This window comes from Mytilus trossulus, chromosome 2, assembly GCF_036588685.1.
Source record: "Mytilus trossulus isolate FHL-02 chromosome 2, PNRI_Mtr1.1.1.hap1, whole genome shotgun sequence".
Lineage (NCBI taxonomy): Eukaryota > Metazoa > Mollusca > Bivalvia > Mytilida > Mytilidae > Mytilus > Mytilus trossulus.
Genome location: NC_086374.1, coordinates 41,195,054 through 41,223,014, shown reverse-complemented (window position 1 = coordinate 41,223,014; position 27,961 = coordinate 41,195,054). Strand labels below are relative to the sequence as shown.

Below are 27,961 nucleotides of genomic sequence, written 5' to 3'. Positions count from 1 at the left end.
CATCGACTACCCATGGACACATTCCTTATTTATTGATGTTTGGGTTAAAGATACACACCCTTCAGATGTGGATACAGAATTTTAAAAAAGGATGGGCTTTTGGTCCCCTAATTTTACAACCTTTAGCTTAATAAAGGTGGGGCGGGGCCCCTTAAAACCTGTCCTCCTGTATTTGCTTAAAGTTATTGTGATGTTTAAAAGAGGAACGACAGATACAAGAGGGAGAGTCAAACTCATAGATAGAAAATAAACTGACAACGCCATGGCTAAAAATAGAAAAAAAAACCAGATAAATAATAGTACAGAAGACACAATATAGAAAACTAAAGACTAAACAACACGAACCCCACATCAGAGTTTTATTCATTTTGTTAGTTCATCATTCCAGATTTCTCTTCAATAACTCGAAGACAAAACGAGTTTATTCCTATCATATTTTCCCTTAATACACGAATAATGATCACCGTTTATCTTTTATCTGTATGATAAGAGGGCCTGGATTGGAGTGGAGTCTCTAAATAATTTAAGGTCACTATTATCAATTCAAAAATCAAATGATAACCTGTAAAATTCCCAACAATATAATTATTTCATTTTAAGAGAACAATTTCGTTTTTTGTTTTTTTTATTCATCTTTTATTTCTGTAGTTCAAATTTGTTTTCCTTTCTCTTTGAAGAGAAGTTAGTTACGAGATATAAAAAAATATATTTTGTTGAACCATTAATGAAAGTGAAACAGTGAAGAAATTATGGCTTTTAGAAGCCAGTTTGAAGAAACATACTGATGGATTATTCACTAGCAAGTGAAGAACTCGACCTTTATTGAATACGTATTTAACCCCATTACTGGAGATAGGTAACACATGAACTAGGCGTGTTTGGTTCAAGGATATTAGGAAATTTAAAGAATGTCAAAATTGAAAGTGAAACAAGGGTTAACTGTTTCATTCCATAAAAACTCATTCTTATACAGGTACAAAAGGTGTTTTCAAAAATTATTTTAAACTGACTTATAATATGAAACCAAAAAAGCCTAAAAAAATTACTTGCACGAGTTTCCTATCTATTTATATCTATTCTATGTTTATATCGGGTTATATGACTGTCGGCAGTCTTCAGAGGTCACAAGGATATTTAATTATATGGTGTATAGACTAAAATACATATACGAGATTCTGCTGCAAATGAGATTATCAACATACGTTTAATATCAATCAGATTTAAGAATTTGAGTCAAATCGGGAAATATAAATTGACATATTATGCCTCATTAAAGACATAATTGTCTCGACGTTATCATTTATATTAAAATTTCCCTATTTTCATTACCTTTATTTAAGTTTCTCAATTATTTATTGACACACCCCATATACATACCCTCTAGATAATATAATTAACGGTTAGTGACAGATGGAGAATACACACGAACATCAATAAATATGTATATCACTTGTAATGAATTATTTTAAACACAATTCAATCTTTTATTAACCGTCTTTTCAGCAAAAGTCACTGTCAAATGAATCATAGCTTCGCCGTCGAATCAGCTGGTTGTCTTCAAAACGAAACTATTGCCCTTCACCTACGTTATGATAATAAGTGTAACATTTCAACAGTAAACACATCAATATTCACTGTAAGGTACAAAAGAGAACATTTTACAGTTAGATCGAGCACAGTTAGGTAAGTTTCTTTTATTTGTATAAAAACGACACGATGGTACATACATGTACTGGGCAGGGATTAAATTGAATAAGCACGAACGATTGTAACGATAAAGGTAAATGTTCTTAAATTCTAAAAATAGACATATCAAATCCTTTTTAAATATGTAAGATGTCTCGGTAAACATACTTCAAGTATGGCTTGCACTAGCTGCTAAACAATTCCCAATACATAGTTATATAACACAATACAATATGGCTAATAAAAGTTCCATTGGGCGGCATTACTGATGATCGTTTATAGATGATCATAAAAAAATCTGAATATTTTGCAATGTGTCCTATAAAAGTTCCAGGTATTGCCTTATATTCATTAGCGATTCAAAGCAGTCATTCTACAAATGCTTCAATTGGAACAAAAGCAATATTACAAATTTATAAGGAGCTGTATTTACCAGTGAGCCTATACACTTTTTACAGTTTGACCACAACCTCACAGACGTCAACTGCATACACGATATTGTATCAAACTGAACAGTTACTTGAGTGATACCTAGTGGGAGGACATGCAAATATTGCAGACAGATGCACAAATCTTTGGACACGTATATTTTGATTGTGTGTGATGAACCACCGGTTTAGACAGCAGTTGGTAGTTCTTTCAAGCCTCTTATTATATATCTATATAAATGTGTTGTTTTGTATTTTACAGAATCCCAAGAACTAACAATGAGTGTTGGATCAGGTATGTTTGGCAATATGATAACTGTAGATAATTTAGACGGTATCGGTGATTATCCAACTTATTCTTTTTTACCGAGATTATTATGTAGAATGGAGTGTGAATGATAATTTACTATATGTTTGTTAGCTGCACGTTTGTCATCTACAAACACAATTATCATTAACATTTTGGGTGAAATTTTGTAATTAATCATTAGTGATCAATAAATTCATCATATATACCAGGACTAAATTTTGTATACACGTCATACGCGCGTTTCGTCTACAAAAGACTCATTAGTGACGCTCGAATCTCAAAAAGTTAAAAAGCCAAATAAAGTACGAAGTTGAAGAGCATATTAATGACCAAAACCCCTAAAAGATTTGCCAAATACAGCTAAGATAATCTATGCCTGAGGTAGAAAAACCTTAGTATTTCAAAAATTCCAAATTTTGTAAACAGTTAATTTATAAATATAACTATATCAATGATAATTCATGTCAGCACAAAAACACAAAAGTGCTGACTACTGGGCTGGTGATACCCTCGGGGAAATAAATCTCCACTAAAAGTGGTATCGACCCAGTGGTTGTAAATAAACTCATCATAAATACCAGGACTACATTTTGTATATACGCCAGACGCGTGTTTCGTCTGCAAAAGACTCATCAGTGAAGCTTGAATCCAAAAAAGTGTTTTTTTAAAAGGCCAAATAAAGTACGAAATTGAAGAGCATTGAGGACCAAAATTCCTGAAATGTTTGCCAGATACAGCTACGGTTATCTCAGCATGAGGAAGAACTCATCAACTGCTTAAATTCTGCTTTTAGAATTGACCAATGTAAGAATCAATAAGCTGCAGGAAGCTGAAATAATATCATCTGAAACATTCCCAAATCTCAAATATTGTGTAAACATATATTTGTTTGATTTGCTTCAGCAATTATATGCCTAAAAGAACGGGAATGTAAAAAGTAAAATCACAAAAATACTGAACTTAGAGGAAAATCTAATCGGAAATTCCATAATCACATTGCAAAATCAAATAACAAAACACATAAAAAACGAATGGATAATAACTGTCATATTCCTGACGTGGTACAGGCATTTCCAAATGTAGAAAATGGTGGATTAAACCTGGTTTTATAGCGCCAACCCTCTCACTTTCCGTTATATTTACAATGATGCGTTAACTAAAAGACATAATGAATTAATTTTTAACTGATTGAACTTATATGCTTTTTTTCTCTAGATTACAAATTCAGCGAGCCTTTTAAACTGACGGATCAAATGTATGATGACTATCATGAAAATGGTTTCCTGATTATACGGTAGGTGATGGATATTGCATTAAATAAAAAATAAGGAGCTGTGTTTTAAATTCATATGAAACCTCAAATAAAAAAATATGATGCATACGTGTTTTTATTACTAAATGAATAGTTTTCATTATTAAACTTATGTACATATACTTTTTTTCTAAAGAAATTTTTTTAATTTGTCCGCATTTAGAAGAAGTTATGCTATCACAAACTGTCTGCCAACGATCAAGGGACATGATGTTAACAACTTAAGATTACTGTATGAACTTTCACACCACATAGTGAGCTAGAAAAGTGCCTGCATGACAAAATAAAAAACAATGAAAAAAACCAATGGCATGATTTATGCTAAAATTATTTTAAACAAAACAAACCCTAAAAATGACAGAATATCCCCATGACTTGGAAAAGTTGTGTAACAGCATAACATAACACAAACTGTAAAAAAGTAGTTGGAACGCTGATTAAAAATCTGGTTACTTAGGTGAAGTTTTTATTGTCGAGCCTTCGACTTTTGTCGAAAAAGCGAGACTAAGCGATCCTACATTCCGTCGTCGGCGTCGTCGTCGGCGGCGTCCACAAATATTCACTCTGTGGTTAAAGTTTTTGAAATTTTAATAACTTTCTTAAACTATACTGGATTACTTCCAAACGTGGACAGAAGCGTATAAGATAGTATCCAGAAGTAAATTTTGTAAAAATAAAATTCCATTTTTTCCGTATTTTACTTATAGATGGACTTAGTTTTTCTGCAGGGAAACATTATATTCACTCTGTGGTTAAAGTTTTTGAAATTTTAATAACTTTCTTAAACTATACTGGATTACTTCCAAACGTGGACAGAAGCTTGTTTATGATCATAAGATAGTATCCAAATGTTAATTTTGTAAAAATAAAATAATTTTAAATTCCATTTTTTCCGTATTTTACTTATAAATGGACTTAGTTTTTTCTGCGGGGAAATATTACATTCACTCTATGGTTCAAGTTTTTAAAATTTTAATAACTTTCTTAAACTATCCTGGGTTTGTACCAAACTTAGACAGAAGCTAGTTCATGATCAAAAGATAATATGCATAAGAACATTTTGTAAAAAAATAAATCCATTTTTTCCGTATTTTACTTTTAAATGGACTTAGATTTTCTGCCAGGAAATAACATGTTCACTCTGTGGTTAAATTTTAAACAAAAAAAATACTTTCTTTTGCTACTTTTAATTTGTACCAAACTTAGACAGAAGCTTGTTTAAGATCATAAGCTAGTATTTAGAAGGAAATTTTGATAATACTTTGTACCTGTGTATCTGTATTTTACTTATAAACATGATAAATGGACTAAGTTTTCTTCCAGTTAACATTACATACAGTCTGCAGTTGAAGTTTTTAAACATTTATTAGATTCATAAACTATCCTGGATTTTTACTAAACTTGGACAGAAGCTACTTAAAATCAAAAGATAGTATCAAGAGGAATATTTTTATTGATTTTTTTCCTCATTTTGTTGGGCCTGTGAATTTCAGCAAAAGTAGGCGAGACACTGGGTTCCGCGGAACCCTTACAAATTTTTCACATTCCAGTAGTATTAGTTCTTTATAAATATTATATGATTGAGAAAGGAATTGTATCAAAGACCAGCACAAGGCCACCAATGGCACTTATGCCTGATAAAATGAAGTTAACAAAAATGTAACTTTATTTAAAGAATCTACTAGTATTGTTTTTTTTACAGACATATGTTTGATAAAGACGAAATAGATAAAATTGAAATATGTGTCACTTCAGAGCAGTTTATGGAGAACCGTTACTCGGTAAGCAAACGACAAGAAACAAATGTTTAGAGGATATTACAATTGAACTGGAATAAAGTTAAAACATACGTTGTTCAAAATATTATGTAATGAATTGTAAATGTTCTGGAACGATTAGTTCTGACCATATAGGCCAAGATACAGTAAATTGATAATCTGACAGATTTTTTTATATTTCCATGCCTCATTAAACTTGAGCTGACAATAATAAGCATTTATTTTCTGAAATATTAATGATTGAAAAATGCACTCTAAGTTTCGAAACTCTATAGCATCACGTTTATTTTCAGTTAGAAGACAAGGAAAATAAGATCGTTCGAGTTCAGTGGAAACATCCAGGTAGTGACATCACTGGTATTGCAGCAAGATCAGAGAAAATTGTTAACACTTGTGAGAAGGTGTGTATAAACTCTTTTTTTATTTTCTTTATCCGAGATCAACATTTTGTCCTTTACATTTTTATGTTTTATTAAAAACAATTTTAGAATCGGACTTTAACTTTATAGATACATATGACTTAATTGTCGGACATGTATGAAGGCCCGTTTTTTGTTTAATTTTCAACGTATTTTGCTTAGACCACAAGGTTATTATCTAATCTAATGACCTCTTAACAGATAGGTTTTCAAGTACATGCATAATTGAATTTAATTAATATTTTCTAATTGCAGTTATTAAACGGCGAAGTTTATCATTATCATTCCAAATTAATCCTGAAGGATCCCAAGGTCTCCGGTGCAATATATTGGCATCAAGATTATGGGTAAACATATTGTTATGTTATCATATAGTTTCACTAAAGAACTGTCGATATCAGACATATAAATTGTGTAAACGTTATGTATTCAAACCGACCATAATTTCTGTAGAAAGGATTTAGGGAGACAATTTCCATTCCCGTAACGTAAACGTTATATTCTGAGTCATTCCATGTATAATATTGATTATTAGATTAGGGGCACTAGCTACGAGATATATGTAAAATCTTATATATCATTTTTTTCTGCTCAATCATTAATGAAATGCAAATAGTGAAATAATAGTTCACTATAAGTAGCCAATTTGGTTCAATGTTGTCAAAATAAGCATAAAACATTGATTATGAATTATTCACTTGCAAGTGAATACTTCGACCTCATTGCATCCGTATTCATGTGAACTTCAATTAAACCCCTTAGCTTGAGATTGATAACACGTGAATTGTATGTGTAAAGTTATTTGAAGGAAAAAAATGTCAACATTGACAGTGAAACAAAGGTAAATCATATGATTGAGTGATTCCATCCACAATAAAACATTCTTATACAGGTAAAAACGATGATTAACACTTATTTTCCATCTATAATATGAAATTAAATTAACCTAGAATAATTCAACAGCACGAGATTGCTCAATCTATTTATATCTATATTTATGTTTACATCGCTTATATGGTCATCGGATGAATTTAGAGGTCAACTCGATAATTGATTGTAAAGGTGGCGTCTAGACTCAAATACGACCGAAACGAAGCTACGAATTTTCATTTCCGTGCCCTGTTTATTGCTTAATTTAGACTTTTAATAGTTTGGATGAAAGTTTTTCATTATTATGAATCAGATGTGAGAATTTGATTAAAATCGATTACCATAAATTTGACACCTAGTGCCCTTTTTGGGCACCAGATGTTTAACGATGTTCATATCTAACAAATCGATTAAAAAGACGAACCAAGGTAACAAACAAAACCAAAAGGAACTATTTAACTGCAAATAGATGCGAGATCATGGTGTTTGGGCCTCTTGAGGGTCTCCTGCTATGTATGCATATACTATCATACATGTACTTGCTTCTAGTCATTGGGAGGTCGACCTCTCAATGGATATAAAGAAGTGTCTATGATTAACCCGCCATAAGTCATTTGTTTCATTTTTTTTTAGAAGGAAAACTTCGCGAGCATCAATTATATTTTGTAATTATATTTGTTTGTTTTTTGTGATTATGAATCTGTTATTTTAACAACCGTGTCCTTTGGTTTCTCGACTCGTCGATAGTTCTTTTTCGCTATCAAATCACATTTTCTTACATTTATACTGGTAGCTGTATTAATGTTAAATATGGATGTTTAATATGAGTTGATCTGCAGATATTGGTATCATTATGGAAACCTTTTCCCTGATATGATGACTGTTTGGGTGGCAGTAGATCCAAGCACGAAAGAAAACGGTTGTTTAGAGGTAATTTTTATAAGAAGAAATTGAAGGAAGATAGCTATAGTTATTTTGATAAATTCGAGTGTTAAAGCTTCTACCATATTCGTAATGTCGTACAGTTCAAAATAATCTGTATAATTGCATTATTGCACATTTATTAAGATACATTCATTATTATTTTGATATGTTTGAACTCCCAAAAGAAGATGAATATATCTTGTTGTAGTTTTTAGTGGATATAGTGATATTATGGAAATTTCAGCCGTTTTTTATTTGAAAAGTAGTCTGCAATTGTAAAAAACCCTATGTTCATTTTATAGTGCTATAACACTCCTGTGTGGACTTGAGTTAGCATTGATATGTTCATAATTAATTAACTGTTAATAAAACTTAGAATGTTTCAAATTCTACGGCTTTTCTACTTCAGGAAAAGATTACCTTAGCTCTATTTGGAAAAACTTTTCGGAATTTTTGGTCCTCAATGCTCTTCAATTTCGTAGTCAATTTGGCCTTTTTAACACTTTTCCATTCGAGCGTCACTGGTGAGTCTTTTGAAGACCATACGCGCCTCTTTCGTAAATATAAAATGTCAATCCTGGTATCTATGATAAGATTATTGATCATTATTGGTAGTTTTGAAATTTTTCGACTTGTTTACAAAATAATTTTCCGTCGGATATCTTTTTTAAAGATAGTTCTTGTTTTTTCTATAATGGAACTTTTGAAGATGTTTGAATCTTTTGTAGGTTTTAGCCAGATCTAATAAATGTGGACGTTTAGATCATCATGTTTATGATGGACAAAATCAAATTGCCGACGAATCTCGACTGCAATCTATCAAAGAAAGATGCCCACACATTTATGCTGTGATGGAAAGAGGTATAAAGTTTAGTAAAAATATGCATTTCTGAGATTTGCGAACTCCTTTTTTCTTGCTTTAATGTACATAGTTTAAGATTTGAATGCAACAGTATTGACTTAACCCCTGTCATATTAATTTTGGAGGGACATTCTGATTGGGTTTTCACAAAGATCAGAGTAATTATAATATTTCATCGTATTCTTTATATGTCACTTGAAACAGTTGGTAGTTATAAAAGTCATGAATAGTCGACAACAAAGTAACTTAAACAAATAAAACACTTTTCAGTTCTATATCAATCATTGAAATTATTATGACATCAAATGTAAACCTCACTAATGTACCAGTGCTGTTTTTGTTATTTTGATTTGTTGATTAAATATATATGGTATTGTTTACACATAAAATGTATGCACCATCACTAATTATTTCACTACATTTTCTATTTGTCATGATGTCGCATAATTAGACTACACCAATGTATTTACCACAGTAGTTAACTTCTCAATTGTAACATGACAATTGCGTAGGTTTTTTTACACTTTTCTTCACAATAAACTAATCATACGATTGATAAAGGTAATATTTAGGGTAGATGAAATGGATGTATAATTATTTTTGGTCTTCTTTTTTTTTTTTAAATAATAGAGACAATACGCTGAGACATCGGATTTTTTTATATAGAAAAATGAAACATGTGTAGCTGTAGTATACTTTTATCACAAATTGAAAATATATGATATTAATATTTCATCTACTTTAAGACCAGTTTTAAAGGCATATCAAACGATTTTCTGGAAATTTTAATGTTATCGAAATTTATTGAACCAATGAATGCAAATATACTAAACTAAGTCTTGCATGAACGTTTTCTTTAATATCAGTTACAAATTTATAACGTATTATTGACAAATAATATTTGACTAAGTGCTTGTTGATTGCAAGCTAATAAACTTTAGAGTTTGTTGCCAAAATTTAGCGGATGATGACTTTGATAAACAGTAAAAACAGAGCATTTTGAAAATGTGACAGATGAGTGATTTGATAGAGCCATATAACATTTTATTTTTTATTTTTCTATGCGATCCAATCTGTTAATTAATCTTTTATTTAACAGTTTTTAAATGATTGTTTGTATTATATATGTTCTGTAAGAATTTGTTATTACTACGTTCAAGAACACGCTTGTTTACATTCTTCTATCGCGATTTTAACTGTCACTTGCCCTGTGTGCTGGACGAAATTACAAAAGATCTCGTAGTCACTTAGGTCACTGCATACGGGAACACATCGGTGATTTAGTGGCTTGGAAGTAATTAATTCAGTATCGGCACATTTAGTAAAATTTTGATAATGTAATGGATTTTCATATAAAAAAATATCACGTTTTCTTTTATAGTAAAACTGAACCATTCAAGTGCATAAGACAAAATAAACTTCTTTTTTAAATTGGAAGTATCATATGACTTTATGCCATAACTTATCAGCATTTTAATTTCATTGAAAATTTAATTTTATAAATTGGTACATTAATACTTTTTGTAATTATTTACATAAGGAGATGTAGTTTCATGTTTTAGTTTTCATTTGACAGGAGATGTTCTTTTTCTCCACTCGAATACGTTGCATTATAGCAGTCCTAACAGAAGTAAGATGAGAAGGCTTGGATTCTTGATGTGTTACAACAAGGCAACTAATGACTCCGTCATAAAGCATCACCATGCTCAGTACACGCCAATAAAAAAAGTTAGTATATATAGCAATTTAATACTGTAGTAAGATTACTAATCTAATGAGTCGAACTCTTTTCAACTGCTTTTTACTGTCTATGCAAATATATTTAGCAGTTAATATTTGTTTTATATCACTCCGTTTCCAGACTTTCAACTTCTTTAATAAGTGGACAGACTACTATAAATAATCTGTGTCTAAACATAATTTAGAGTATTTTCTTAGAATTTTATTTTATTTTAGCAAAAAGGATATATTCTTAATGCTATATAATGATTTTCATATTTCAGGTTCCAGATTCAGCAATGAAAGAATGTTCAAACTTTACAGATTTTTCGGGAAAAGAATTCGAACATCCCTCCACAAACACAACGATGATCGGAAGAAAGGACTTATCACACTGATGTTTACATGCATTACATAGTTATTGAATCTCACAGATATATATCTATAGTTTCCCGGACATCAATATTATAATTATATTTAATACTGGTTAGCTTTATGCATGTAATTCTGAAATAGAAGTCAAGTTTATGTAGACCCAAAGTCATTCACTCTGCAAGTTTTAGGTCACAAAGACTCAAAGTGATACATCTATTATGTGAAAGTGTGGCTGGAATAATAGTAATGCAGTCTATCACAATTTCATATAAATTTTGCCTGATGTATTGTAAGCTATTTCTTCGTATGATTTCCTACCTATCAATATAAAGCAACAAGAGTATAACGCTGTTCAAAAGCCATAGATCGATTGAGAGAAAACAAACCTGTTTTACGAACTTAAACCGAAGAAAACACATCAACTACAAGAAGAAGACAAGGACCAACAGGAACAATGCATGAAGTGCAACAAATAACAAACGCCAACATACATAGAAACGAACTATTTGATAACAATGCCTGTTTATGTACAGGTTATTTGAAAGCCATGGTTGGTTTAATCTGATTTTATAACTGGCAAAACCCCCCTCTTACATGGCAATGATTAAAGATATCGCTAAAATGACAACACTTCATAGCAGAAATACAGTAAAAACATAATATAATTTCGACACAACATGCAAACCGCAGAACAACAACGAACATCTTTCACCAATGACATACAGCACAGGACATAACAAACAATTATGCACTTATGTACCGAATATGTAATCTTGAACTTTATAGAAATATTTTCACAATAACAGTCCAAAAAATTATCATTTTGGCTTCACACCTTTAGGGATGAGAATAAATATACAGTCAGTAAACGGAAAGCAGTAGAAACATCAAAAGTCATGATACAACGTAGAGTCCGTATAAAATGCGGTAGCGCTTAATTACAATTAATGATGGAATTCAGGCGTGTCGAAAATGTACAAATCGACTATTATGTAACCCGGGTTTGTTTTCTATTAATCTATTGATGACTTTTGAACAGTGGTAAACATAAAGGGAACAGTAGTGTACCGATGTTCAAAAGTATATACTACTTTTGCCTTTATTTACATCCAAAATCAAAGACATCATCAGAAACTTAACAGATCGGTAAAATTTAGATGGGCGGTAAATAAAATTTATAACTATTACGAACACCAGGCGTTACTTTCGAAATTATACATCTGATGCAATATAATTGGTACCGTCAATGTTATTATTAACATAAAAGGGACAAAGAAACACTTGAAACAAAACAAAAAATTTATCTAACAAAAATGATAGTCTCTATTTAATCAAAACTATTTTAATCAGTTGATCTTAACAAATACTGAAGGTGTGTTCTTCTTATTTTTTTGAGATGTCTAAAGTTAGAAATATCTTATAAGAAATTTATTTTATATTTAAGATGCATTTTACTTTTATACAGCCTATTGTAGATATTATACCGGTAGTTGCAATAAAGATATTTCATGTTTTATAATATACAGGACTATATATTGAGACTTTTAAACAATTGTCATAACTGCATTTGTGCAAATAAATATTGTAAATTTTGTTAATTCCTCTGCTGAAGGACTGTTTGTACCCGGGGATATATATAAATAATCCAATAGCCAGTACTTCGGATAAAATACGGATAAGATAGTATCTCTTTCATATCTATGTATGGCTCTGATTCATTGTCCGGGTTTGGATTTAGTCTTGATACTGTTTGGAGTTATCAGCACTTCAATGTATGTATTATGTTTCTCACTTTTAAATATTTTTTCTTCGGAGTCACTGAAGAGGCATATGATGACATGAGCATCTAGTGCAATAAACTTGTACTGTCAATGTAATTACATCCTTTGACAGTTCTCAAATTCGTGATAGCGACCTTAAAATCTGCAAGCACTCTTCCTCGTTGCTAAAACTATTCTTGGTCTCTCTTAATGACGGTCTGTGCGAATTTCAGTCCACAACCACACATAGAGGATCATAGAGTGTTTGTATCATAATAGAATACTCGACTCGAATACGGGAGGTGGTAAACTCACAGACGCTTTTCTGGATAGTATTATTTACATTTAATCAGTTTAAAGCTCATGATATGCACATTTCGAAACACATAAAGATATATAGGACCAAAAGGACCTTAAAGAAGAATTGTCCAATCCATAAAACGTATGACTGATTGAATTGGAACAGTAAAGTTTCTTTATAATTTCAAGATATATAAATGGAAAATTCAAGAAATATATGTTATATATAATGGCAGTACCGATTGACTGACTGACAACTGCGCTGATGAAAGACTTTTGGACTAATAGTCAACCAGCAGCAATATTTACCCTGTGCTTATATAATAAAACTAGGCTGAGAACATCTGAGGGATGTCATTTTAAAAATTAATGAGTTCTATATTGGAATTCATTTAACTAACTAGTTCGAATGGTACCCTTTTCTATATAGAAACAATTGAAAGAACCATAATAGTCGTGTTTAAAAGTACATAGTGTGATCTAAGTTATTTATACCTTCCAGGAGAATTGCTAACTTTCTGATCGATTGCTTTGTCTGTTGTCGACATTAACCTTTTCGCTGAATATTAGTTATGTTGTCACAGTCTAAATTATTTCATAGAGCTACAAACACCCATGTGATATCGTATAGTTCATTTTGAATTATGTATAACATGTAAATTTTATACTAAAAATAGATTTGAGATAAATAGTTATCAAGAGGAGTAAAACGACGAACATTGTTGACCAAAAATTAGGTTAGTACATTTAAATTCATTTTCTCTTTTGTTAGTAGCTTATATAAATGAAACATAGGAGCATTTTGTCTAAAGAATACATCGGCTGAGCAGTGAAACAAAAACAAGGTCATAAGTCCTCTATTGTATCTACTATTATAGAACTGTATTGTGAATCTCACCTAATGTGTACTGAATAATTGCAATGATGTAATAATTATAATAAATTATTAATGTCCTCGGTAGTTTTCACTAACCTGTGATATGTACAACAGTAAAATGCTCTTAAGCTATCAAAACAAGCCCCTCTCCTTCAGTAAGAATATCTAAACATAGTGATTTAACTATTCCACCTTGTTCATAAACAGTTTTTATTCTTAACTCTAGGAGAAATAAAAAAAAAGTAGTCTAGTTTGCAGTTATTGGAATGTTTTATGAAAATGGGAGGCCGGAAAGTACATATCTAGGTTTTTGAATGGAGAGACACAATCTTAATCTGATATCTACCACTCTGATATAAACAAAAGAAGGACGAAAGACACCAAAGGGACAGTTAAACTCGTAAATCCAAAACAAACTGACAACGCCATGGCTAAAAATGAAAAAGACAAACAGAAAAACAATAATACACATGACACAACATAGAAAACTAAAGAATAAACAACTGACATCTTTCAGATGAATTGTGTTGACAAAAACTTTGTTAACTGTTTTTGTGACGTATCTTTAACAAACCGTCGGTATTCCTATCAGAAACTTCTATCTCGTTTCTCATGGGGCAGACCTCATAATGAGCTTTTCAAGAATTAATCAGTTTGGTGGCTATTTTGATCACATCTCTGACATTATAAACAAAGAATAAAGGATATCACAAACTTTCCATTTTTATAATTTTCTCGGTACTTGTGCTGGAAATTTATCATACAAAAGAAGTGTTTCCTGTTTTCCTACGACTTATATTGTTTGCTTTCCTTTCTGTGGCTCTTTAGATGACATTTACAATAATACATTAAAATAAGAACAAAATTCATTTAACATGATATAAATATGTTATTTCATGGTATCATTGATGTGTCATTTCAAACTACTGTTTATAATTCTAAAGATTTAGGTTAATATGATTGAGTACACATAACCTAATGAATGGTTAGTTACAGACTGCTTATTGTTGAATTGATCAAGAATAAATATATTTTGCGAAGTGTGATCTATTGCCACTAACTGCTACGTCATTTGATCACTGACGGACATTTGTCTCACTGGCTATCATACCATATTCGTATATCTATATTGAAATTTTAAAAACTGCTAAAATAAGTCGATTTTTACAGGTATCTGAAGACTCGAGATGAATATTGGATCAGGTATGAATCTATGAATCTACTTGTCAACTTAAATGTTTTTAACATTCACAGAAAAAAAAACCAATACCAGCTACTAGATAAAACACACGACACGACCACCTTAACAATCTACATTATACATATGAAGTGAATGAGAATATAACGTACATGTAAAGAGTGCAATTGTTTCCCCTCTTTTATGAAATAGGATTATACACTTTAGATTTATATTTCATAGTACATATGGTACATATTCATATGCACTTTGAATAACATTGGAAAATGAAAATAACACTTTAACAAGAATGTGTACATAGTTCACTGAAGCCCCATCCTCACTATCATGTTCACTAGACCGTGAAAATGGGATAACAACTCTAATTTGGCATTCAAATTAGAACGATCATATCATAGGCAACATGTGTATAATGGGATGCATACACATTGGTGCGTTCAAAGTCCTTATAATTATATATATATATATATGTATTTACCTTTAACATGAACTATCAGAACCAATAATGTGCAATTACTAAAACAACTTTGAGCTTTATGACCGCAAGGACCATTTAATGGTAGACAAATTAGTCTACGAACAACTTGCTTGTGGGATTAGAACATTGGCCTCAAAATAAGTTCTCAACGCATTTATTTCTTTTATCAAAATTAAATTGTTGGACTTATGTATATCTCTTCTAGTTTACAGATTCACTGAGCCTTTTAAGCTTTCAGAACAAATGTACAATGACTATCATGAAAATGGATATCTTATCATACGGTTAGTATTAAGACAACATTTTTTTATTAAATAAATTTCAATCCTGGTATCTATGATTAGTTTATATACATGTTTTTGTCATTTTTATTATTGATTTTTGACATCGATCATGATTTTGATTTTCATGATTGTCAGTATATCAAATTCGATCATCTTGCAACGCTTTTCTATGCTAATATAGATCAGAAATACTTCAACGATAACTGCTCAGAGAGCCAAAGATGATATAAGTATAAGTAAAAGTAGGGAATCGTCACATATAGATACTCACGCACGTTTCAAAGTCCATAACACAATCATTGAGGCAAACATAACAAGATTCTAAGAAAGTTAAATTACATTCTGAATGAAATATGAAGTGTGGCGTAGTATACTTTTAAAATAAAGTCTATTCCCTGCCTGAGATAATCTAAGAAATGATTTGAAATTAATAACTAGAATTAGGGTGAACAAGAACAACTTGTGAGTAAGATTCTGTTATAATAGTGTCACAAACTGTTTTTTTCAAGTGGCTCATAAATAAACGTGGGGTTGATTGACCAACGGACATACGCACACATTGGATAGCTATTAACATAAATCCCATCTCTGCCTTAAAAAGCAAGATAAAGCAAAAGCGGGTGATGGTCAACTGTTTCTGAAAAAGAGAGAAATTTTGTTTTCGTTAATCTGAAACTGAAAAAGATCATAAAGAATTTTAATTTCAAGATTTATATCATAAATTATTACACCTTCTTATGATTGAATACCTGTAAATGGCGTCATTAGGTAATCTATGGAAAACAGATCCAAAATTTTCAGCAAAATAATCTAAGCTCTCAGTTGTGCTATATACTTTTGGTGACATTCCAATTACTATATTTATGGTCATATCCATATTTGTTCTGTTAGTATGTTAAGACTGACATTCGTAAACTCTCTGTATTGTTAACATTTATTGCTATGATCATATATTGTGTGAGTTTAACAACGAGAGTAATCTTGATACACAATGGAAAGATAAAGAGAGAAACTTTTGGTATGTTGTCCAAAATTTGTATCCCCTTTTATTAATATCAAACCTATATTTTAATAGGAATATGCTTGACAAAGTGGAGATTAACAAAATTGAGAAATGTGTGACCGGAGAGAAGTTTATGGAGAACAAATACTCGGTACGTTTAGGTTTAACATAGATGGTTTATGTCAGATGTCAATATAGGTGATTTTTTTTGTCTACATACATACAAATTATATGAAATAAAGCAAAACTGATCTGCATATGTTTATGGAATAGAGTCAAGATTGTGTAACTAATGCTCAAATAAATTGAAGAAAAGATGGAAATAAAATTTATAAAATAAATGAGTCCGAAGTACTTTTCTGGACTTACTTTCATTAGATACGTTAAAAGCCGAATATTTTGACAGCCAGTAAGAACCGAAAAGGATAAGAACTGTAATACAAAAAAAAGACATACAAATAAAAGCTGAAATACATCAAAGGTAAACTTTTACAGAGGGAGTTGAACCTTTTTAAGATTCTTAATAAATAGGCTGAGATAACAACTCGAGTGTAGACGAGTGTTTATATAAATGGTGTCTAACATACATTTGGTTGATGTTTCGTAAACGTTTACATAGCAATTTTAAAAAATGATTTTGTTTTATTATCTTTTATTTTTTATGTCACTATTGATGACAGATAACATAGAAACATCTTATCTTTTAAGCTAGAAGATAAGGATAATAAGATAATACGAGTGGTTTGGAGACATCCGGGTACTGACGTCACTGGAATTGTATCTAGATCAGAGAAGATTGTAAACAGTTGTGAAAAGGTCAGTGATTAGTTATTTAATATCGCCCCCATAATTATGAGACATCTCGTAAACCTCCTACGTCTTGAAAAGGCACGTTTATTTTTAGCTCACCTGGCCCGAAGGGCCAAGTGAGCTATTCCCATCACTTTGCGTCCGGCGTCCGTCGTCGTCGTCGTCGTCCGTCGTCCGTCGTCGTCCGTCGTCGTCCGTCGTCGTTAACTTTTACAAAAATCTTCTCCTCTGAAACTACTGGGCCAAATCAAACCAAACTTGGCCACAATCATCATTGGGGTATCTAGTTTAAAAAATGTGTGGCGTGACCCGGTCAACCAACCAAGATGGCCGCCACGGCTAAAAATAGAACATAGGGGTAAAATGCAGTTTTTGGCTTATAACTCAGAAACCAAAGCATTTAGAGCAAATCTGACATGGGGTAAAAATGTTTATCAGGTCAAGATCTATCTGCCCTGAAATTTTCAGATGAATCAGTCAATCGGTTGTTGGGTTGCTGCCCCTGAATTGGTAATTTTGAGGAAATTTTGCTGTTTTTGGTTATTATCTTGAATATTATTATAGATAGAGATAAACTGTAAACAGCAATAATGTTCAGCAAAGTAAGATCTACAAATAAGTCAACATGACCAAAATGGTCAGTTGACCCGTTTAGGAGTTATTGCCCTTTATAGTCAATTTTTAACCATTTTTCGTAAATTAAAGTAATCTTTTACAAAAATCTTCTCCTCTGAAACTACTGGGCCAAATTAATTCAAACTTGGCCACAATCATCTTTGGGGTATCTAGTTTAAAAAATGTGTGGCGTGACCTGGTCAACCAACCAAGATGGCCGCCACCGCTAAAAATAGAACATAGGGGTAAAATGCAGTTTTTGGCTTATAACTCAAAAACCAAAGCATTTTGAGGAAATCTGACATGGGATAAAAATGTTTATCAGGTCAAGATCTATCTGCCCTGAAATTTTCAGATGAATCGGTCAATCGGTTGTTGGGTTGCTGCCCCTGAATTGGTAATTTTGAGGAAATTTTGCTGTTTTTGGTTATTATCTTGAATATTATTATAGATAGAGATAAATTGTAAACAGCAATAATGTTCAGCAAAGTAAGATCTACAAATAAGTCAACATGACCAAAATGGTCAGTTGACCCCTTTAGGAGTTATTGCCCTTTATAGTCAATCTTTAACCATTTTTCATAAATCTAAGTAATCTTTTACAAAATCTCCACTGAAACTACTAGGCCACAATCATCTTTGGGGTATCTAGTTTGAAAAATGTGTCCGATGACCTGGCCATTCAACCAAGATGGCCGCCACGGCTAAAAATAGAACATAGGGGTAAAATGCAGTTTTTGGCTTATAACTATGAAACCAAAGCATCTAGAGCAAATCTGACAAGAAGTTAAATTGTTAATCAAGTCAATATCTATCTGCCCTGAATTTTTCAGATGAATTGGACAACTGGTTGTTGGGTTGCTGCCCTCCAATTGGTAATTTTTAAAGAAGTTTTGCCGTTTTTGGTTATCTTGAATACTATTATAGATAGCGATAAACTGTAAACAGCAATAATGTTCAGCAAAGTAAGATCTACAAATAAGTCAACATGACCTAAATGGTCAATTGACCCCTTAAGGAGTTATTGCCCTTTATAGTCAATTTTTAACAATTTTCATTAATTTGGTAAATTTATGTAAATTTTTACCAAATATAGTCTTCTGTTACTAATGGGCAAAGTTCATTATAGATATAATTGTAAGAAGCAAAATCGTTCAGTAAAGTAAGAACTTCAAACACATCACCATCACCAAAATACAATTTTGTCATGAATCCATTTGTGTCCTTTGTTTAATATGCACATAGACCAAGGTGAGCGACACAGGCTCTTTAGAGCCTCTAGTTTAGGATACCTATTCACCATAACAACCAGACTCAAAAGATTACATTAACATTATATTTTAACTAAAAATAATTAAAAGATTTTCCCTTTAACAGTTTGATATGAATACCCTAAAAACATTTCTGGAGGGGATGGATAAATCAAATTTTATCATAATTTCCACCAAGTCGTTTGATGGGCATGGGCTTTTGATTTTGCGATTTGATAAGGATTATTCTGATTCGAATTTTCCTTAAAGTTCGGTATTATTTTTATTTTCCTTTTTGTTCTGCATTTTTTGTCACTTTTATGTTTTTTTTTTTTATTACTTATGTTTAGTTGCTTGATGGTGAAGTGTATCACTACCATGCTAAGTTAATTATGAAGGAACCTGAAGTGTCTGGTCCTATATACTGGCATCAGGATTACGGGTAACTATTTTCGCAATTATTATCTATGTTTGAAATTTTATTATAATTATCCTATCAATTACGAGTACAAAAATTATTGCATATATCTCTTTATTCGTTCACTACCTTGTCTAATTAGAACTTTCATTACCTTAGCCGAATAAGAAATTTTCTACAAAATCAAACATGGCTATTCGTTTACATTGTCCTGAAGTATACTATAGAACAACGAACAAGCATCAGTTGCAAATATTATTGATTACTAGTAATTAAAGAAAGGTCATTTTGAAAAAAAAACTTATTCTTTGCTTATTTGTAACAATGAATATGTTTAATGCATTTGATATTTTAAAGCTATTGGTATCATTACGGTAACCTTTTTCCTGACTTGCTGACTGTTTGGGTTGCAGTTGATCCCAGCACAATAGAAAACGGATGTCTGGAGGTTTGTTATGGTATATCTTTGTGAGTTGAAACACTGAAAATAAAGAATATAGCCAGAAAGGAAAACGAACATTGTTTTGTTTAATTTCATAATTCATAAATACTAGAATACCGAATATCCACTAGCTGAATCTGAAAGTCTTCTAATGTTGTAATTCTGTTGTGTCGTAGTTCTCTTAAATTTGATGCGTTTCCTTCAGTTTTAGTTTGTAACTGGATTTGTTTTTTCTCTATCGATTTATGTATTTCGAACAGCGGTATACTACTGTTGCCTTTATTCTATACACTTTAAATAAATAGTAAGTAAGATGTGATTAAAGAATTGTAAAACAAAAAGCACCTATAGTAAAAGAGTCTGTGAGTTTTAATTTCATCAAGGCAGTTGACATAATCTTCAACTTTTTGTCGATTTTGTTTTCACCCAATAAAATTTTATATACTATTCTTTATAGGGTTTAGTCTTTTATCATATTGCATACTTGTATTCGTTATATGTTAAGCATTCAGTCAGTTAACATACTATTCATTATTTTGGGATACAGGTTTTAACATACTATTCATTTTTTTTGGGATACAGGTTTTAACATACTATTCATTATTTTGGGATACAGGTTTTAACATCTAGTCAGTTAACTTACTAAATATTCATCCTTTGTGATAAGGGCTTTATAGCATCAAATCAGTCAAATACTATTCATACTATATCATGTTTTTGTAATACAGGTTTTAGCAGGATCCAATAAATGTGGACGGTTAGATCACCACGTTGATGATGGACAAAATCAAGTTGCCGAACTGTCACGTTTAGAATCTATTAAGGAGAGATGCCCTCATGTGAAAGCTGAGATGGAGAAAGGTAATCATACAATTCAGAAAATAAAATTCATCTGGACCAATAGTTTACTATATCAGTATCACTTTATTCAAATTCTTACTTTAACCTTTTTAATTCCAGCGTCAGAGATGAGTCTTTTTGTAGACAAAACGGGCACTTAGATTACTCAATTATTACCCTTTAATCTTTGACTATTTTTCTTCTCTGTTACACTAATAAGAAGGAACAGTAGTAAACCGCTTTCAAATCTCATAAATTCAGAAGATACAAAATAAAATTTAAGAAGACCCAGGAATCATATTTAACCCAAAATGAACGAAACAGGAGGCGTGACATGGTAGGCATCGGTCTATACGCCGTATCGCAATTAAGACTTACCCGAGAATCTGCGACACTTGAACTATTAGCGTCAAGCAACAACCATTTTTTATTGTGGCGTCATATTCATTATTACGTAAAAAAAATGACGGGAATCTTTGTGATGTATGGCAAACAAATAACGATAAGGTGTATATTTCAACCTCATCAATAGGTCATTAATAGTAAATTTACATATAAGCTCTTTTTTTTTGGTATTGAAAGGATTAAGACCGCAAAAGCATATCGTTAGTGTATTTAGACTCATACGCATCATTTAGACACATACACATTGGGTATATATATCGGCCAATCAATTAATAATCGATCCTGACCGTATAACCGTGATATTGTTTCATTCTTGCTTCCTCATAACTATGATCTCGCAGTTTTGTGTATCCTGTTAATGAGGTCTGAAAAGAATGAACATGTATGTGCGTAACGTATTCGTTGGTATGTGTCATTTCAGTAGACTGGGACAGAGTGTAATTGTTCTATGATAATTTTTGTATTCTTGTCTTTTATTTTTGCTAATATGCTTTGATTGTATGCCTTTTTATGTTTCTTTGCTACCTATGACGTGGCTTTGTGTTTTTACATTCCGTCATTGTGTTATTGTGCCATGGTAAATATTTTTTTACGTATTTGTTTATTGTATAGTGATTAAGATGAAAACACAATGTTGACTTATATGACATTTTTACCTATTATGTATATTGTTTTTGTTCACACATCTTTTTGAATAAAATAGAATTTAGCTATAAGATAATGACAGTACCGAGTTAGGAATTTGTCAGTTGTTGTCCATTTGCTTGATATGGATGAGGTTTGTATTTTGCCATTTGAAAATGGACTTTCCGTTTTGAATATTCCTCGGAGTTCGTTTTTTTAGTAAAATTAGTTTTTGGATACTTCTGAGTAATGGCAAATTAACAATTTGAAAAATTGAAATCACGATAATTATAGATGTTTTGGTTCAAGTCATATACCTTTCTCAGTATAATATATAAGATCAATTTATGAATCAGATTACTTTTCCGATGATAACTTTAATACTAAGAAACACCTATCATTTTCTTGACAGGAGATGTTTTGTTCCTCCATTCCAATACACTACACTACAGCAGTCCGAATCGTAGTAAGATGAGAAGGATTGGATTCCTGATGTGTTACAACAAAGCCTCTAATGAATCCGTCATGGAACATCATCATGCTCAATATACCCCCATACAGAAGGTAGGTTTTATCATTTTGACTCTATGAAGCTTTAAAAACTCCGATGACTTATAGTTGGTTGCAGATGTCAATCATAATTGCCATTTGTGAGTAAACATTAACGCAAAAAAGGCAAGCAAAGCAGGCAAGCCAATCAAACTGTTAGTACTCTATATGCATTAGAAAAAATAACTCTAGTGATAAGCGAAACTCTAAAGATTTTTGTGTGTTTTACTGTAATGATAACTTTTTAGAGGTGCTGAATGCTAGTGGTTTGTGCGTTTTACCGCAAATAGAGGGAAGAAGATTCTGTTTTCAATTTCTACATGTAAAATGCACGTGTTCAGTGGTAAATTGATGCTAATCATTATTTCAGGTGCCAGATTCTGCAATCAAGGAATGTACCAATTTTACAGATATGTCGGGAAAGGAATTTCAACATCCAAATACAAATACAACAATGATTGGTAGGAAAGATCAATCTCACTAACATATACGATTCTTTTGGGATAACGTGTGTACGTTCATATAGTTGGATGCATAAGGAGATTTTTTTGCAAATCATTAGATGGAATACATATTGTCGATTAAAAAAAAATGAATACATGAATAAAAACGTTATTTCATTAATATGGATTCATCAATAGAACTAGTTACTAGTTTCATTGATCATAAAACATATATTTAGTAAACCATTTGTCATATTCGGCTACCACAATCTAAATGTAGTAGACAGACAAATGGCATTATAATATTTTCTTCCATTCGCTTTTGTTATGTGTCCAAATAACAAATTAGGATATTAAGGTTTCTAGAAACCTATTATATTAATATCTGTATGCTCATGTATCATGCTGCCAGCGACGAAGACAGTGTAAAGGAGAGCTTAAATTGTACAAGTATACTCTATTAATCTTAATGTAGATTAATTCTCGCAAATGTTTTATGATTTTTGATTTTTATACGACCGCAAATTTTGAAAAAAATTTCGTCGTATATTGTTATCACGTTGGCGTCGTCGTCTGCGTCGTCGTCGTCATCGTCGTCGTCGTCGGCGTCCGAATACTTTTAGTTTTCGCACTCTAACTTTAGTAAAAGTGAATAGAAATCTATGAAATTTTAACACAAGGTATATGACCATAAAAGGAAGGTTGGTATTGATTTTGGGAGTTTTGGTCCCAACATTTTAGGAATTAGGGGCCAAAAGGGCCCAAATAAGCATTTTCTTGGTTTTCGCACTATAACTTTAGTTTAAGTTAATAGAAATCTATGAAATTTTGACACAAGGTTTATGACCACAAAAGAAAGGTTGGGATTGATTTTGGGAGTTTTGGTTTCAACAGTTTAGGAATTAGGGGCCAAAAAAGGGCCCAAATAAGCATTATTCTTGGTTTTCGCACAATAACTTTGGTTTAAGTAAATAGAAATCAATGAAATTTAAACACAATGTTTATGACCACAAAAGGAAGGTTGGCGTCCAAAATTAAACTTTATTTGATTTCATCAAAAATTGAATAAATGGGGTTCGTTGATATGCCAAATCTAACTGTGTAGATTCTTCATTTTTGGTCCCGTTTTCAAATTGGCCTACATTAAGGTCCAAAGGGTCCATAATTAAACTAAGTTTGATTTTAACAAAAATTAAATTCTTGGGCCTCTTTGATATGCTGAATCTAAACATGTACTTAGATTTTTGATTATGGGCCCAGTTTTCAAGTTGGTCCAAATCAGGATCTAGAATTATTATATTAAGTATTGTGCAATAGCAAGTCTTTTCAATTGCACAGTATTGTGCAATGGCAAAAAATATCTAATTTCACAATATTGTGAAATAGCAAAAAAATTTTTAATTAGAGTTATCTTTCTTTGTCTAGAATAGTAAGCAAGAAATATCTTATTGCAAGAATTTTTTTAAATTGGAGTTATCTTTCTTTGTCCAGAATCAACTTGAATCTTTGTTATATACAATATACAATGTATATTCACTTTTTACTACCAACTAATAAATTTAAATGATCTTTACCATTCAGTGATAACAAGCAGTTTTTTTACATCTTAATATTTTATGATGTATTTAAATGAGTAGTTATTGTTGCAAACTCCATTAGAATATTTTAATTGAGATTAGTTTTGGAATAAGGGAAAGGGGGATGTGATTAAAAAATTGGGTTCAATTTTTCTCATTTGAAATTTCATAAATAAAAAGAAAATTTCTTCAAACATTTTTTTGAGAGGATTAATATTCAACAGCATAGTGAATTGCTCTAAGAGAAAACGAAAATTTTAAGTTCATTAGAACACATTCATTCTGTGTCAGAAACCTATGCTGTGTCAACTATTTAATCACAATCCAAATTTAGAGCTGAATCCAGCTTGAATGTTGTGTCCATACTTGCCCCAACCGTTCAGGGTTCAACCTCTGCGGTCGTATAAAGCTACGCCCTGCGGAGCATCTGGTTTGATTTTGGTGTTTTAACACCTCTTTTAAGTACCGCATTTGGGCTATTTCGTAGTGGTATTTCGTTTTGGTGGAGGAAGCCGGAGTGCCCAGAGAAAACCACCGACCTTCGATAGGAAAACTGACAGTCCTGGTCAATTTAGATTGGAGTCGAGTGCACCCGCATGAGCGGGGATCGAACTCAAAACCCAAGTGTTACTGATTAGTGATTACAGTAGTAACTACTTAGACCCTTAGACCACTCGGTCACCGAGGCCCCAATGTCTTTCATAATTATTGGTGTTTTCGTGCGTATCTATGTCAATGTTGCTGTGCGCCTTTAGATTATTATTTATAGTATGGTAGGAAGTACTAAATAATGGTGGTTTGGAACTTCTAATACTCATTCCGTTGCTTAAGCTTTCTCATTTAATTATTATCAATGTGAGGAACTATTTCTGAAAAAAAAAGACAAATAGTAAAAAAAAAATACTGTTGTAAAAAAGTTGAAGATCTTAATTAAGAAAATCGCATATTGTTACTTGATTTTGAGGAATATTTACTCGTCACTATCACGGATGATATATTTCAAATATAAGAGCAAAACATTTTGTATTATATGTCATTATAAGATCATAGTTTTACAGTAAATTGTAATGAATCTTATTCGCTAATTGATCCCTCTGTGACATTGAAATTAACAATATATACAGATTACCACCAACAAACAATTCTAAGATGTCCTTAAGGTGATTTGTGTGAATATTGAATAAAATAAATAACTATTATAAAATTATTATAATCTGTCCTCATTGTTAACTTAAAGAATCAATTCCAAATGAAATTATAAACAAAATGAAAGTAGATGTATGGAATAATTACAGAGCCACATGCAGATTGCTATAGTCAAGTAGATATGTTGCTCAAACTTTGCTTCAAAAAAAGGAATATCTATTGAGTATTATATTATCAATCATATGGAAAGTTTTCAATACAAAAAATTCTTCAAATTTCTCGTGGTGAAAAAAAAAATAGCAAACGTTGGTAACACAAGTTTGATAAAACCGGTTTCGGAAGAAAATTAAAAGAAAAATAAGCATACAAACATTGTTAAGCTAAAGACAAATTGTATACGATACATCGCAATGAACAAAAATGGGCGAGCAGGTTCTGTTATGTCAAATAGAGAAAGGCAAATGTCAGTGTTGAATCATTCCTGGTTGCAGCAGTATCCAACCTGGCTTTTCAATCAAGAGTATTCAGGAGTATTTGAGCCGCTACCAAATCATCTTGGAGCACGTCTTATGTTTTATCTACATTGTGTATATAGAGTGTTGGACATAAGAGATGCTGATAGTATCGAAGACTTAATAGACTATGAACATCATATCAAACTTTCATCACAGGACATTGACAAACTGATCATTTTAGCAATAGCCCTATCACCAGACCGATTAGTGAACAAGTGCTTTTTTGAAAATGATGAAAAATGCGGAGGATTGATAAATGAATTTTACCATAAACATGAACTTTCTAACGAAATAAAGATTCCAGATTTTGTGCAGATTGGAGTAGACCAGCGGTCTGTTTATAACACTATGTGTTTCAAACATCAGTTCCTCCAAGATAATTATTATGCTCCATTGAATTTTTACAAAACTAGAATACGACACATTTATGAGGCTATAAGCATGTGTAGGAGTAAAAATGATACATCTAAAAGTAGGCAAAAAAACGATGATATAAATGCCTGTTTCTGTAGTATTTTATAATTCTAATGTGATGACGTTCCATTCCATTCTGATTATTGTAGTTAACACAGTTTATGTATTCTGTTTCTTCACTCAATGATATGATACTGACAATCTAATTGAAGATTGTAGTTAATTTTAAAGCTTGTCGCATGTTGTGCAATTTTCCTTACTTCAAGAGCCATAGAATTTAGATCAACTGTATAGTATGTATTTATGTTGGTTTTTGATTTTATAATGTACCGGGTTTTTTTACCCTTTCGTTTCAAAATTGCTATAAAGAGATTGCCTCAGTCAGGTCAAGACAATCGATGAAATGTGTAGTGTTTTTTTTCATATTATAATTTCCTTTATTTTAACACTTCTTTGACGTCTTAATATTGCCGTCAATTTGGGTAGTGCGTCTGAACATTATTTGTTTTGGTTGTACGAAACACATGTAGAAAGTCATTTGAGAAACAAACGGGTTATAAAATAACGTATGAAGACTCTTTTGAGAGAGAAGAACAAAATACACTGGAACACACGTAGATTTAAGAAACAAAAGGAAGACAAAAGCACACATGTAGATAGTTATTTGCGAAACACAAGTGATACATTGGAACACATGAAAACAGTCATTATAGAATCAAAAGGAATACACTGAAGTTGACTTAACACACATTAGGACAGTTTAAGAGAAACATAAAAGAAACACGAGACTTATGAAGACAGCAAATTGAGAAATTTAAGAGGCACATAGGTTCACGCATCATTTAAGAAACAAAAAGAATGTACTCGAAAACATGTAGAGTCATTTTAAATCGTGCAACTACTTTTTAACTATTGGCTCGATGATCGATTGTATGTGTGTATAGAATCGATAATTTTAGATATGATTTCTATTTTTTTTTTTTAGATTATTCAAACACACATAGTCCGGGTTTTTTTTCGTATCTACAAATTCTTTTAAAAAAAGCAACATATCTTCATATAGAAGATCATTTAAAGCAGAACATTGATTTCGTTCTTATCAAACTAATTCAACAATTTTGCAATTAACGATACCACGCGTTTTATGGAAATATTCCAAACTTAGAACAAATCAATTTTATAACTAGAAATCAGTAACAAACAAATTAATAAAGATCTATTAATTATGACCTTAGGGAACAACATAAATTTATCGAATATATGTAATCCAAAGGGCTAAATATATATGTGACATTTGTGTACTCTGTGTCAAACTCGAGGACTATAAACG

The 27,961-nt window shown here is 31.5% G+C and overlaps 3 protein-coding genes across 4 annotated transcripts; all 3 read left to right on the top strand.

The window, feature by feature from the left end:
- Window positions 1-1,557: 1,557 nt before the first annotated feature.
- On the top strand, window positions 1,558-12,313 carry LOC134707257 (L-proline trans-4-hydroxylase-like). Of its 2 annotated transcripts, XM_063566866.1 has the most exons (10): window positions 1,558-1,683; window positions 2,377-2,409; window positions 3,640-3,718; window positions 5,439-5,517; window positions 5,808-5,915; window positions 6,189-6,280; window positions 7,643-7,733; window positions 8,456-8,588; window positions 10,166-10,317; window positions 10,593-12,310. In XM_063566866.1, the coding sequence occupies exons 2-10, from the start codon at window positions 2,394-2,396 to the stop codon at window positions 10,704-10,706; spliced, it is 864 nt and encodes a 287-aa protein (XP_063422936.1). In that variant the 5' UTR covers window positions 1,558-1,683; window positions 2,377-2,393; the 3' UTR covers window positions 10,707-12,310. The 2 variants fall into 2 exon arrangements, with proteins under 2 accessions (XP_063422936.1, XP_063422937.1); XM_063566867.1 differs by lacking the exon at window positions 2,377-2,409 and having other exon boundaries at window positions 1,576-1,683; window positions 10,593-12,313.
- Window positions 12,314-12,861: 548 nt separating this feature from the next.
- Window positions 12,862-23,469, top strand: LOC134707258 (L-proline trans-4-hydroxylase-like). The gene is made up of 10 exons (XM_063566868.1): window positions 12,862-13,480; window positions 14,791-14,823; window positions 15,502-15,580; window positions 16,656-16,734; window positions 17,292-17,399; window positions 19,609-19,700; window positions 20,034-20,124; window positions 20,847-20,979; window positions 22,400-22,551; window positions 22,907-23,469. Exons 2-10 carry the CDS (start codon window positions 14,808-14,810, stop codon window positions 23,018-23,020), a joined length of 864 nt encoding a protein of 287 aa, XP_063422938.1. The 5' UTR covers window positions 12,862-13,480; window positions 14,791-14,807; the 3' UTR covers window positions 23,021-23,469.
- A 2,422-nt stretch (window positions 23,470-25,891) lies between these two features.
- On the top strand, window positions 25,892-26,824 carry LOC134705132 (uncharacterized). Its single transcript, XM_063563888.1, has one exon. The coding sequence runs from the start codon at window positions 26,113-26,115 to the stop codon at window positions 26,737-26,739; it is 627 nt and encodes a 208-aa protein (XP_063419958.1). The 5' UTR covers window positions 25,892-26,112; the 3' UTR covers window positions 26,740-26,824.
- Window positions 26,825-27,961: the final 1,137 nt, after the last annotated feature.